Source organism: Hydractinia symbiolongicarpus, chromosome 4 (genome assembly GCF_029227915.1).
Source record: "Hydractinia symbiolongicarpus strain clone_291-10 chromosome 4, HSymV2.1, whole genome shotgun sequence".
NCBI classification, from domain to species: domain Eukaryota; kingdom Metazoa; phylum Cnidaria; class Hydrozoa; order Anthoathecata; family Hydractiniidae; genus Hydractinia; species Hydractinia symbiolongicarpus.
The window spans coordinates 5,111,293-5,126,045 of NC_079878.1; the positions used below are offsets into that span (position 1 = coordinate 5,111,293).

At 32.9% G+C, this 14,753-nt stretch overlaps 1 protein-coding gene across 1 annotated transcript; it reads left to right on the forward strand.

Moving 5' to 3' along the window:
• Window positions 1-6,857: 6,857 nt before the first annotated feature.
• LOC130642180 (centromere-associated protein E-like) lies at window positions 6,858-12,219 on the forward strand. The gene is made up of 2 exons (XM_057449266.1): window positions 6,858-6,978; window positions 7,965-12,219. Exon 2 carries the CDS (start codon window positions 7,972-7,974, stop codon window positions 12,217-12,219), a length of 4,248 nt encoding a protein of 1,415 aa, XP_057305249.1. The 5' UTR covers window positions 6,858-6,978; window positions 7,965-7,971.
• The last annotated feature ends 2,534 nt before the right edge of the window (window positions 12,220-14,753 follow it).

Consider the following 14,753-nt stretch of genomic DNA (forward strand, 5'->3'; position numbering starts at 1 on the left):
AAACTTTGTTAAAATCATGCATGTAACATTTTCATCATCTGCAGAAAAGGTAACAAAGGATAACCTGAAGTCGAACGAAGATAGAGATGAAGTAGTTGCAACCCAAAAAAAGGAACTGATGGAAAAGATCAAGAAAGAAAAGAATGAAAAAACTGTCTGAACAACAAAAAAGCAACAAACTCCCTTCCTTCATCAAAGACCCTGATTGTTTAGTTGGTTTACACATACGGCATCATTTAAAGAAAGAAGATGAAGAGGATGCATATTGGTGTAAAGGGGAAATTCTAAGTGTAGCAAAACGACATTCCAATCCTAAACGCACGTTGTTTAATGTAGTATATGAGTCAGAACCTGAGACAGTTTGGAGTTTTCCAATAATTTTAGATTTTGAGAAGGGAGACGTTATTATGTTATCTTAGAATATAGTTAGTTATAGTATAGTTATATATTTGAGGGAAGAAATTTTTGTGGTAATGTAACTCGTTCAAACCGTGGAACTTTTTTATGGCAAAAACTTCTTCCTTTGAGGATCATTGTTTTGTCAACTTGTGACATGTGGTATATATTGTTCTATTAAAACATTTAGCACTTATGGTAGCTTAATATTTTGCGTTCTTTTTTTTATTTAGGTGCTAAAAGGTGCAGTTGTTCCATTTTCATCTGGTCTGCATATTTATACTCTGTCAAATATTTTGCAAGCTTTAAGAGTGTTTGTCAAAGTTTTATAGTTACCAACTTAGTGTTTTACAGTGGTTCCTGTGGACTTTCTTTTTACATTTCCTTAAATTTGAAATATCTTTTCAGCTATTACGTTATTTTCTCTGGCTGGTCTGCAAATATAAATTTCGTACATTTCTATGAAGTCTCTCAATGTTAAGATTACAGTTTATAAACATTTTTGCCGGTTATTGTATAATTGTTTTGCTTTTATACATTGATTTTATGTTATTTTTGAGCTACAGCATCATTTTTACTATCTGGTCTGCAAATTACACTCTTGTCAAATATTTTGTACTCTTCAAGAGTGTTTGTAAAATTTTTGAATAGTTACTAATTTGTGGTGTTTTATTATGTTCCTGTGAATTTTTTTCGCATTTTCATCAATTTGGAAAGATTTTTTCAACTATGACGTCATTTTTTCTATCTGGTCTGCAAATTACACTCTTGTCAGATATTTGTACTCCTTAAGAGTGTTTGTATAATTTTTGAATAGTTACTAATTTGTGGTGTTTTATTATGTTCCTGTGAACTTTTTTTGCATTTTCATCAATTTGGAAAGATTTTTTCAACTATGACGTCATTTTTTCTATCTGGTCTGCAAATTTACACCCTTGTCCGAAATTTCGTACACTCTAATGAACTTTGTTTAACGTTAAGATTACAGTTTATAAAATTGTTTACTGGTTGTTGTATACTTTCTTGCGCTTTTAGAGCAATTTGTAGTAATATTTGAGCTATGACGTCATCATTACGTCATTTCTAAAAATAAACCATCAAAAATTAATGTATTTTTTCTTTTACAAATATACTATCTACTGTAAAAATTTTAAGTTCTTACCATGTCTCAATCTGGAGTTATTGATTTTTAAAGATAGAAATTGTGAAAAAAAACCTATACATAACCCCCGTCTTTGTGCCGTGTTTTGTTGCGAAATTGGCCGAAAAACGCAACAAAAAAGGGCTATACTATCTATCATAAAAATAACAATAACTAGAGAATGGCTTGGAGTTGCGCGACCCCTCGTTGAAACCGTATAGAAATGTAGAAAACGTTGCATACGGCTAGAAGGTCGAGCGGCGCATAGAAAAATTTGACCTGAACAGCCTATTTAAAGTGAAAAGTGAAAAAATACAGTTTCATAAAAATTTTGCATCGGTTTTTCTCTTATTGATAAATGCCCTCTTTAAATAATTAAATCATTGCCTTATGAAGAGACACAGTAATTGAATAGCAACCACTCATTAATTCAGTTTGCAATGAAATTGTATTTTTGCTCCTCATTATCCAAGTGTTCTCTTTTTCAGATCAGCCGTTATAATCGCCCATTAACATTCTTAAAAAATATTGAGGGATAGAATCAAGTTTTGAACGCTTAAATACTGAAACATTCAAATGCTGAGCGCTGAAATAATGAAATATTGAACTACTTAGTTCATACATTGTTCAGAAGTTATTGTATTCCAATTATCAATCTTATATAAGCTTTTTATCTTGGAATTTCCAGAATTTTCTATTATTTCATATATATTATTTCAAAGAATCTGTAATTTTTATGTTTTATTTATTCAGTTGTATTATCTATAAACTTTTTTTCATAAGAATCAGAAAATTTGGCTAAGTGTTCTTAGTTTTTTACTTGTTGAGCCTGGATTTTACAGTATTTTACAAATTTTTGATACCTGAAATCTATTATTTGGTTTATTCTATGAAAAATTCTGCGTTTAAAGATATTTCCCTTGTTTTTTAAAGAAAAAGAGAAAATCGGTAAATTTTCGGCCTTGTCATTGTTTTTATTTTGCTTTTATTGTCAACAATTTTCAGCCTTATTGTTGTTCTTATAAGATTGTTTCTTGGAGAAGTGCGTTAAATTTAAGTAATCTATGATTTAAAGTTACAATAATAATCGAGAATTGAATTATAACATTTTAGAATTTTCAATAAATTTTTTCTACCTAGATTATTCGGTTTAATGCCCACTTTGAAATTCAATACATTCTTAGATTATTGTTAATGGCGGAAATATTTAAGTCGGAAGGCTTTTTGTATATTTTTGTCATAATTTGCCTATTTTTGGAGCCACCAACATATTTGCAGTTAGCGACGGCACCTTTCTAGTAAAAAAAGAAGCAGGGAAAAGCTTGCCTTAAAAAAAATTGTGGAGTGCACACGGGGTTTTATATGACAATGTTCAACATTTTGATCTAAAAAAATTTCATGAAATGCGTGTCCCCTGTTTAATTCCGATTAGTGAAGTTGTCTGCATTATTGTTGAGACATTATACGTAACTACGCATTACCCCATAAAACAATTTTTCGGGTCCGCCGGTCTTCAGATTCTCGCCTTTCTAAGCTATTAATTACATCGCTATTTTCCGCAGTTTTGTCCGCTTGTTAGCACGAATTAATAAATTACTTCACAATGGCTCGATATAAACCTATAGCGCACCTATTTTTCGCCGAGACTGACAACGTATAATAATATATGACCCGATGTTGAACGCCAGCTTGCGTGCTTAAGTACAATAAATGATTGACACTGTACACCTGTATTATTATTTTAAAGAAGTACTTTCCTGCAACAGCGGTTCAAATAATAACACAGGCAAACTGCCTGTATTTACCCTGTCCTAGCAGAAACCGTTTCCCAATACTTTCCATTGTGCCGAAAAAGTTCTCCTGAAAATCTCAAAACTGAACTGTAACTTGAGAAATAGGTCACACGGTCACACGGTCACACGGTCACACGGTCACCTGGTCACCTGGCACTTCCTTTTTAGGGAATTGTCGTAAAACTTTCAAAATTGCATTGAAACTTTGGTTTTAATAAAAACACAGACCTCTGTTTACCCCTACTAGGTAAAACAATCACCTACCATTTCGTCGTTACATTTCTGAAAACTTTTTGCAAGCATTGTGTATAGCTGTCATTGTATCAACAAACTTTATATTTTTACTGGAGCTTACATCATTGTCAAAGGTGAGTACATTTAACTCAAGCAACACTCTGCTAGCTAAACATCGAAAGATTTTGTTGCAGCTAACCTATGTAATTATATACACTTTTTAGCTAGTAGCCAAAATAACCCAAACTGAACCTTAGTAAAATAAATTGGTGAATACAGCACATAAAGACAATAATCGTGGCTAAGAATAGAAGCACTCAATGTTAAACAGGAATGAAAATCTTTGCTAACAGAACAGCCTAAATACTTGGCTGGCTAAGCCGCTACTTATGATGTATACGTTTTTACCGAAAATCTTAAAAGTTATTTGTTTTCTTTTCACTTCTTCCTAAAAATAAATTAGAACAGAAAAAAAAAATTGAATTAATTTGGTATATTAGTATATTGGTATGGAGTAGTACATCGCGTATTTTATAAAACATATTTCATATTCACAAATCTTTGTACTCGACATGGACCAATCAGCAACTGGATTAAAAACTTTCTCAGTATCCGCGTCCAAATGTGGAGTGTATCTTGCGTATTTTTCAAGAAGGAAAACCGTGAAGCTTGTCACTTTACAGTTATCGATATCCGTCTGTTCTTCTTCACACCAACATTTTCTTGATTATTTTGCGCCGTTGAAATACAAAAAACGGAAATTACGGTAATTAATATTAATGACAGTTAAAGTTTGCGATTATTCCACGTAACCAAAGACCGAGGCTTTCCCGAGGATACGACACGTCCATTTATACTATTGTAATGCGCATGTGCATAACCTAAAAAGTCGGGTTATATTGTAGTGCAGATTCCGAAAAGAAACTTCGTTCCCGACTTATCGCAAAACGTCGGAAACAGCGCTTATATATGGCTAGAAGTCGTGAGAATATATATATCTTAACATGTAATATGTGAGAATCAAATATTACAAAAATATAAAAAGACAAAAAGCATATACAACATGGCTGGATATAATAATGTTACACTGTATTTCACTATTAAATTTTTTAGTTCAAAGATTTCATAATTTTAGGAAACAATTGGAATTTTAGACAGAGAATATAGCTAGTCTCGTACTGAAAGAATTTGATTTCATTGAACAAGTCTAAATCGAAAACTTAGACGTTTAAAAATGAATCCATTTTTAAACTTCCAACTAAACTGGTAAGTATTCTACATTGAAAATGAAGCATACCACAATTGTTCAAAGTTTGATTCTATTTGAAAAAATCTATGTAAAGAAATGACGGGGGACGGAGATTAGCTACAACTCTCCCGGTCATAATATGTTCGAAAAAACCTCGAATTGGACAGGGGTAAGGGGTTTGATTAATTTTAAGAACAACTGAATTAACTATGGATTTGTCCATTAGCAGCCTCGTTCCCAGGGTGTTTTTACGTTTTAATGAATTCGATGGTAGTTTTGTTGGCCAAGTAATAAGGGCTCAGAATCTAAGAGACCTTGAAAACAAGTATTATAGTCAAGCTTCTACGAGAGCAAATTGTTATGCCCAGGAAAGTCGATTCGTCAAAAGTCAAAAAAAAGAGAAATTTCTTTCACCCACGGATTCGTTCCAACATATTTCAATATATGATCCGTTGATTCCAATGAGATCTTCATATGTAACTTTAAGTCGAAGTTTTAAAGGGGGGCGTTGTTGAAATGCGCCAATTCCATTTACACCTAAGTATCGCCCATCTGCTTATACCGTAAAAATAATAGAGATGTGAAACATTGTTATTAGTCATTATTTTGTTTAACCTTAATTATTGTGATCGCATAAAAGTCTGTCTTATCGAGGTCTTGTTTGTTCTTACGGAGATGAGGTTTCTTGTTAACGCATGCGCACATTGATAAAGTTAAAGCTTTCCGCGCTATAGCGGAAAATGCAGTTAAAATGGAAATAAGTCTTGAGACAGAATTAAAATACATAGCAGCCTAGCTAAGATGAAAATTCTTTATCACAGACGAAAGGAATTTTAATTTAGCGCGGTTCATGACTTTTCTCTATGAACGGTCTATTATATAATACAAAAACATTAAAAAAAGAATTTTAACATAATTTTCACCTTGATAAGCCCAGCCTGCTTTCACTCGGCATAGACTGGGGAGGGGAAAGAAGGGCAGGGATTGCATTATGACCACATCTGTTTTTCCTAGATTGGTTAAGTATGAAGCTAGTGGTTAGTTTCACTTTATTCGAAAAAAAAGTCCTGTATATTTGCAGTGGAAATCATTGCTTAAAAGAAAACTGTATTTTTTTATCGGACACTAACATGCAGATTTCATTAGATCAGCCGTATTTTGGTTAAAATTTGGTATAAATTTTTAATAGGACAAGCAATTAACACACGAAATAGATAACTCTTCGAAGACAATTCAACTCCTCTTTAAATTGTATTCTACATTTTCGTTGCTTTTTCAAGTCATTTAGAATTAGCACAATTTAACACTTTTTTTTTGTTTTACCAACACGGCTTTTGTTATGCCAGAAAAGCAATACTGAATCGGAATTTAAGTCCCTATCCTCCTCCAGGGTTCACCCTTTTGCCGACAACATCAACTTTCATTGAGTTTTAATGGAGGGTAGGGAATATCGACAAAGCCTTTCATATATATATTTTAAATGTGTCCAACAATTTCTTGCAAGTACGATCCCTTGTGGTTTGGAGCATTTTTTCCACTACCCCCTGTTTATTATCCCTCACCCATCCATCCATTCAAGGCCTAAAATTACATTGAAAGGTTTTTAAATCTCCTTGGCCCGGAGGTACCGAAATTTCCAAAAGCGGACACTAAAATAGCAAGCAGATTAGTTTGCATCAATTGCGTCCGCTAAATAGAGAGACTGCTGTATAAAATAAAAATGGCAAATGGGAATTTATGAGGGAATTTAGCTACGATCAAAAGACTGTATTTTCTCACATTTTCATCTGCACAATCTACTTGTTTTACAACAAGTAATACATACACTAGCAGTAGCTACTTTCCCTTAGTTGATCTTACTTATAAAGCCACATGCCACAAAAAATATGAAATAAATAAAGTAAATTTAAAATAACATAAATTCATTAATAAAAAAGATTTGGGAACAAGGTTGGATGGCGTGTCTATCAGGTGCTCGTTCGTGTTGTTAAAAAAGAAGAATGCGGTATAACATGTTGAAGAAGATCTTGAAAGAAGACTTGACATTGCTTTTTTCATTTTTGACGGTTGGCGTCACAAAAACAATCGTTTCTTGTAAACAAAAATATTTGTCAAAAGAAACAGAAGATAGTAGGCGTGAGAGATTTGATGAAACCGCAACCAAGGTAAACACGGTATTGCTTTGTTCTTTCTACGTCATTAAAAGTACTTGTGAAGTTCGTAGTTAAATAAATTTTTTGAGTTGAAACTTTTTTATAAGTAAAAATAGCGCAGTCATAGTCGAATGCTAACTCGTAAAACAAAATAAGACATTAAAAAAGTTAGATTTTCTAACTGATAAAACTACACTGAAGTTGACCTACAGGGCCTTTAGAAAGTTTGCTTCATAATTTTAAAACGTCCAAGTTTTCTTTCTCAACAAATCTGTAGCTAAAATGTTTTCACTCTAAAGCAAAAGATTTCGGATAGATTTACAATATTCTCTCTGGGATTTGGTAGGAGTCCACCAAAATTTTACCCGCGCATTAGTTTTGAAGCATTAACGTTGAAAATTCACTTCACATTTTTACAAAGGGACTGTACTTTTTCATTTGATAACTGTTATTCAAATCTGAATGCTACAACTTTTACTGGTGATTTAGGACAGTGCTGGATTTAGATAAATTCTCCGAGGACCACTACATCTGAAGAACAGATGTAAAATCTAAATGATTATGTCAAGGGCCAGCTTGCTTTAAAACCTCATTTTAAACTTTGAATAACATTTCTTCCTCATGATCCAAATCAACTAAACAAACTAATCATAGAGGACACTTATTTAGACAGTGTCGTCTCGCTTTCATTCAGTTTCGTGATTGCTCTAACAAGCGTGATCGGAAAATCAAAAAAATCCAGCAGTGTAAACATATTTTGAAAATAGCTCTTAAGAAGGCACCAGCTTCAAATGCAAAAAATTAATGCAGTAATTTGTTGAGTAAGTTTAACTAAATTTTATAACAACCAATCAATTCTAACGCACTTTAGCATATGAAGCGCTTAATTCCGATGTTCTTGTTAGAGCATTTGAAGAAATCGGGTATTAATCTCAGGTACCAAAGCCCATAAAAGATACATGGATTTCTGTTAACATGAAAAGCTTGTTGATTTTTAGATAAAGAATGCACACTCGAAGCAACTGTGCACCTGATTTTTACCAATACGGCGCGTTATTCAGTGACAACACAAGAGTATTCTTAAATAATCAAGATAGTTTCCTTGACAATAAATTGTGTAATGCCAAAACAAAGACTAGTAAAAGTGATGTTCGTGGTTTTGGACAACAGCCAGAAGTGTCAAAAAAATCACCAAAAGAGAGGATTGAAATGTTTGAGGCAAATCAAGAGAATCGTGTTAGAAATCAACAAAATATACAAGAGGTATCGCGAGCAATGAAAGAATATATTCAAGATGCAGAGAGTAGAGAACAAGATTTAAAAATGAAAATAACACATTTGGAAACTAAAAATAAGCAAAGCCACGAAACACTTAGAGAACTTGAAAAGACTATCAAACAAGAACGAAAAACCAATAAAGTTAACGTTGCACAGTTGGAGCAGAATTTGAAAGGGAAAGTTGCCAATATGGAAAGGCTGTTAAATGAGAAAGATAAAGAGTGCGAACGCTTAATAAACAATCGGGACGAGTTGAAGAGTAAATTATTGCACCTGAAACGAGATAAAATGCATTACACCAGTGAAATAGATATAAGAGAAGGTGTTTTAAAAGAAGAATTAAGAAGTCTAAAAAATGCAATAGAACTACAGAATAGCGATAAATTAAAATGCGATGATGAATGGAAATGTAAGGAGATGACAATATCCAAATTAAAAGCGATTGAAGCTGAATTGAGTTCAGAGCTTCAAAAGAAAAGTAAAATATTAAAACAAAAAGAAGAAGTTATCGAAGCATTAACAGACGAAATAGAGAGGAGAAAGAATGATTCCTTGACGAAACTTGCTAAAACAGAGCAGGAATTAAAAAGTCTATCAGATCAAAACAAAATATTAAAAAAGCAATTGAAAAATTTAAACTCTTGTATACAAGAGAAAGAGAAAGTTTGCAAAGAGCTGCAGGATAATGTTGATTTTTGTTCGGAACAGAGAGTATGTCTTATAAACGATAAAGATGTTCAAACAAAGCGGATCGAAGAATTGAAAAAAGAAAATGAATGTTCTGAATCTGCGTTACAGAAATGCAAAGAAGATCTCCACATCAGTGTAAATGAAAACAAAGAACTAAAACTGAGGGAGAAAACACTTCAAAGTGAGATTGTCGATTTAAAAAAAAGTTTGAGTGAAAGAAGCAGAATGTCAGTAGATGTATTTGATAAATATGCGCAGGAAATATGTTCCATGAGAGAGAAGAATTTGAAGAATGAAGAAGCATATGCTACAAAACAAAAACTTCAAGCAAGTACTGAGCAATGCTGCCGTTTAAAAAAAGAAAATAATGATCTACAAATGTCGAGCGAACAATTGAAAGAAAAATATAAGGATGCTGTTGAAATGCTTCAAAGAAAGTTAGCTGAAGCTAAAGAAAGTTCGGCAATGTTGAGGAGTGATATGGAAAGTTTGATTGCAGAAAAGGAAGATCAAAAGATGGCTTTGCAAAGGTTAGGTTTCGATTTAAGCGAGAGCAGACGACTAAATGTAAGCTGCACGAAAAAAATACGATTTTTAACGCAACGTTGCGAGAAGTTAAAAAACATATCAAAAGAGTTAAAAAACTGTCAAAAAGAAAATGATGAACTTAGACTTCGACTGAAACAGAAAAGCGCAGATAGTCAGGAATCTGAGAATGCGATGGATATGATGACAATTAATGATTGCAAACTGCGAGAGACATTGAACAAACGTGAAAAACAGATGGAAGATTTAAAAGACGATAATGAAAAGTTAACCACTGAGCTAAAAACTTTGAATGAAATGGCTACTGAGTATGTGCAAAAACAAATTGTTTACGACAACAAGATAAAGCAAATGTATCAGGAAAATACACATTTGAACGCATGCCTATTAGGACTTAAAGCATTCATGGTCAATACAAAAGGTGAAATTCAAGAGATGCAAGCAAAAAATGAGGAAACAACAAAAAGCAATGAAGAACTAAACGAATATATTGAGCATTTAGAAGTAAGAATGGATATAAAAGTACAAGAAATTGAGACATACCAACAAGAATTGCAACAATGCAGTGACATTCTTAACACATATCAAAGAGAATGGCAGCACATCAATCAAGAAAATAATAATTTAATGCAAGCAGTAGCAAACGCAGAACAAGGTGTCTTGAAATCAACAAGTGAGTTTAGAGAAAAATTAACTGATAAAACCGAATTAGCGAAACATCTAAAGGAAAAACTATGTTGCAAAGAAGAAGAAGCACAATATTTCAAGAAACAATGCTATGAGCTGATTTCTAATGTAGATGAGATACAGCAACAGCTAGTTGCCACATTGAAAGTTGTTGATGAACAAAAGAGAGATATCCAACTGTTAAATGCAGAAAATAGAAAAATAAAATTGGAAAGTGATCAACATAAACAAAAAATGGAGTTGTTTAAAGAAGAAACTTTACAGTTACGCAATCAGAAGCAGGAACAATTAAAACAATTTTCAGAGAATACAGCTGACATTAGGGATTCGGAGATACAGAAAATGAAAGAAAAACTGCGATCAGTGAATCACGAGAACGAAGAGTTGAGAAGACAGTTTCAGATACTGAAAATAAAGTGTGGTGGCATGTCCACAAATAATGAAAACATGACAATAGAAGTGACGAGTTTGCATGATGAAATCGTCCACTTGAAGAACGAACGTGATAATTTACAAGCGCATGTTGATAAGATGAAGAAACGCGTATCTGAAATGGAACATAAAAATCATGAATTGACATGTCAGCTGCAACACAGTAAGGACTGTATGGAAGAAATTAAAAATAAAAACATAGATTTGCATAACATATTGCAGAACAAAAAAGACAGAGAAAAGTTCTGCAGAGAGGCTGAACAAAATCGTAATACTACGTTCAAAGATATAGAAAATGAAAACGCCCAACTAAAGGTCTCAAAAAAATCCCTGGAAGAAAAAATATCTGTTTTAAAGGCTACCGTAACAGAATTACAAGGAGTACTCAATGGTAACACATATAAGCACAGTTGGATAATGCAGCATAATGAAGACCAAGTCAATGAGATAAAAGCTTTGAAGAAAGATCTCTCTGATTATCATAGACAAGCACTTGAGACGAAAGAAAGATTTTTCAAGGTAAACTTTGAGAATGAAAAATTAACGGAAGACCTACAAACAACGAGAACACAGCTCAAATTTCTTGAAAATGAGAATGAAAACATTAGAAGAAATTCTACGACTGCTTTAAATCAAGAAAAACTAAGAATTAATAATCTTCAAGAGCAATTGGATGTCTTGTCTGAAAGCAAAAAACAAAACACCGCAATGATTCAAACACTGAAGAAAGAAAGAGAAGATTTTGTGAAAGAAATTTATGAAGAAAACTGCAATTTAAAAATTCTCAACGAGAAATACGAAAGCAGTATTAAGAAGATTGAGGAGATGAATCAGAAAGAAAAACAATATCAGTCGAAACAAAAGAAAAATGGCGATCGTTTAAACAATATGAAAAATGAATTTTTCAAACTTATTTCACTTTTCAAAAAAATAAAGCAGGAACGAGATTCTCTTAAAGCTTTTTTATTGACCAGTGAGAAAGAAAAGTCGCATTTTAAGGAAAAAATCCAACACATGATGTTATCGTCGGGAAAATTGCAAAAACAATTGGAAGAGTTCCAACATCTTCATAAAAGCACTCTTTCTGACAACGAAAAGATGAAGTCTCGATTAAGCATATTAAACTATACAGAACGCACACGTGACTCCGAATACAAAGAGATGACAAAGAAGCTGCAACAGTATCAGAAAAAGATAGAACAGCTTACCATGCAAGTTCAAAATACTTCCCCTCACGAAGAGACTACAACTGACAAATCAAAAGAAAATCCAGCAGCAGTTTCTTGTAAATTAGTTGAGGAGTTGAAAAGTCTAATATTTCGTCAACCAAGAAAGAAGTGTCGACTTAGTAAAGAATGTGCAGGTATGAACACTCTTTTGCAGACCTTTAAAACTCATAATACTAAACCAATCACGGACAAAGAAGACCATTCTTTCAATCGGAAATCTAAATTTGATGGTAGTCACGTAAAAATCAAGAGACACCGTTTTAAGTTAGCAAGAGACAGAGAAAACCAGGAGCGTGTGAACAATCTATACAAGGAGTCACAAGCCATTCAAGACTTTTTAATTCGGGAAATGTCGAAATTGTCGCGTCATTATCCGTCCAGTGTGTTTTGAATAGGAATCAGTTACCGCTAAGGTTTCATTTAATGAAAACATGCTTGCATTTTTATATCTTTGCCTTTTTCCATTTAATTTTCTTGTTGTATTATTCTTGAACATGTGAATAGTCTTGGAATCATAGTCTCTATTTTTTTAATTTTGGACAAATATAAAAGTCGGCATAATTTTTACAGTTGATATTTTGATACTTACCGGTATAGTCACTACCAGATCACCTCACCCTGTAAAAAATTTTAATTGAATTTTAAACGACCTTTAAAGTTACAAGTAAAATTCCTTTACACGTTTTCTTTATAAGAATATCAGAATTCTAACGAGAAGGTCATTATTCTTATTTCTCCATTGTTTCAAACAACAGACCTATTCTTTTTAACTTGAAATCCCAGTCTTATGAAGCATATTCTTATAAAGCATATTCTGATAAAAAGCGTGTAAAGCACTATCGACATTTAGGTTGAAAAGCGTGCAGAATTTCGATAGAAGCTATTTGGCTGACACTAGCATGACTTATTGTTTAAAATTTTAGATGTAACCGGTAAAATGATTGCTTGTGTGTAGGCGTCTCAAAATCTGCATTTTTGTCCAATGACATTTTAAAAGTGATTGTAAAAAAAATATTGATAATTTTACTAGAGGAAAGTGCGCACAGAGCAATAATCATTGATGACTGATGATTTTTTCTCGGATAAAGGCGATCAAAAATATTTATTGCTGACGATAAAAATTCCAAATCAAACTTTATTATTTTGAATAATAGTCTGTCTATGTTAATTCGTCAAGTTAATTATTGAATTAGCACACGTTTTGATTTCCGCCACGCGAAGCGGAATCTTTAAAATTGCCTGCTAAAGATGCGTGGAGAGAGTCAGTACAGGGCGTGATCTCAAAAAGATCAATGATAGGCTTAAACATTTAAACTTGAGGAATTTCCATTTTCTTATTTTAGCCTAATCATTTGACTAATCTAAATGCAGGTTGTAAATAATCTGAGTCTCTTGGACAGCTCACAAATAGATTGTATTTTATGTATGGCCAGAACGTTGCGTGGCCAAATTACAGACATCACTCTTGTTAGTTGGTGAGCTAGTCACTGTAAAACAGAACTTTATTCATTAGCTCCTCTACCTTTTTTAGGTCATATATTTTAGCTGTAGCTGGATAAGAGTGAGAAAAGAATTCTTTCCTAGCTACTAGATAGTAAAAAGAGGTAGCTATAGCTAGCTATAGCAAGCTATATATCTCAGATTTTATTTGGGTTGGTGGTTTCCGGAATCAGCTCTTAGGTGACAGGATACCCTTTTACCTATGTTGAGTTTTTGGACATTTTTTAACTTGCCCAAAAAAATTTTTATAAAAAATTAAGTCTCGAGCATGTAAAAAATCTAAAAAACTCAAGAGGGAATTAAAAACATTTTTCACTTACAGATTTTTCTAATTTTAATTTTTTTTAACATTTCGACCTTGATTACTATATCTTAAAAGGTTTTATCGCGGTAATAAATCTTGAAAACGTGTTCCTTTTTTTCTCGCGATAAAAATTCCATCCAAGATCTACATCATGGGTGTTTAACCCGCAACAGTTGTTTAACTTGGTAATATATTTATCGTAAAAATATGCTAAGAAAGGCGAGTTCATCAAACTATTCTGTGTCGCATTAGGTACTTAGGACAGCACTCAGAACTGCACCAAAACAAAAATTTATGTCTGGGCTAAGTTAATTTCATTCGAAATTTACCTGGAACGAAATGGCAAACCTTCGTTATTGGGTTATTAGCCTGAGGTATGCCCACCCCTATTTAAACATACTTTTTCTAGTAGCAGTAGTGTTAATTAATGTTTTTAATATCAGTAGGTCCCCAAAAGTTTCGTACATTGCAGTATATTATAAAATGGCAGATATACTGAGATAGTATCACTCCTAGGTATCAACAACAAACTTTATTAAAAGTTTGTTGGCGTAGTGTCCTCAAAGAGGCGTCACAAATTTCTTAATAAACATTCAATAAAGTCACACAATTCTGTTTACTTCAAAGGTTGCCTTTTATTGTTGCAAAATTGTAAACACTGCTCTGCTAAGTCTAAATGTGTGCTATGATTAAGTCAATTGAATTCTCTCGTTATTTAAAGCGGACGACATACCACCTATATTATTTAAAGCTGAAGATACACCACCTATTTTTTCTATTTCAATTTATACTAATGAACTAGTCGATAAGGCCTGTGGAAAAATCCACTCAGGCAGAAAAATAGATTGTTTAAGGTGTTTTGCTGACGTCAGTATTGCATATACAAAAAAAATTTGGCGAAATTTAGCATATCCATGACCGCCTGTGATGGTTAGAGGTTAGAACGCTGATCACAATATTGTATATGATTATATGTTTGGGACAAACGCCTAAGGAGATACAAGGGTTTAAAAATTTTGCTGACGTCAGGAAAGACCCGCAAAAACACAATTTCTTTTTTGAATTTTGTATACCTGCTATCATCATATAGATCTTGAAACGCTCACCAAGAAAATGTATAG

What these genes read in the sequence shown, in the direction of transcription:
- LOC130642180 (XM_057449266.1), top strand. Translation starts at nt 7,972, where the DNA reads ATGCACACTCGAAGCAACTGTGCACCTGATTTTTACCAATACGGCGCG.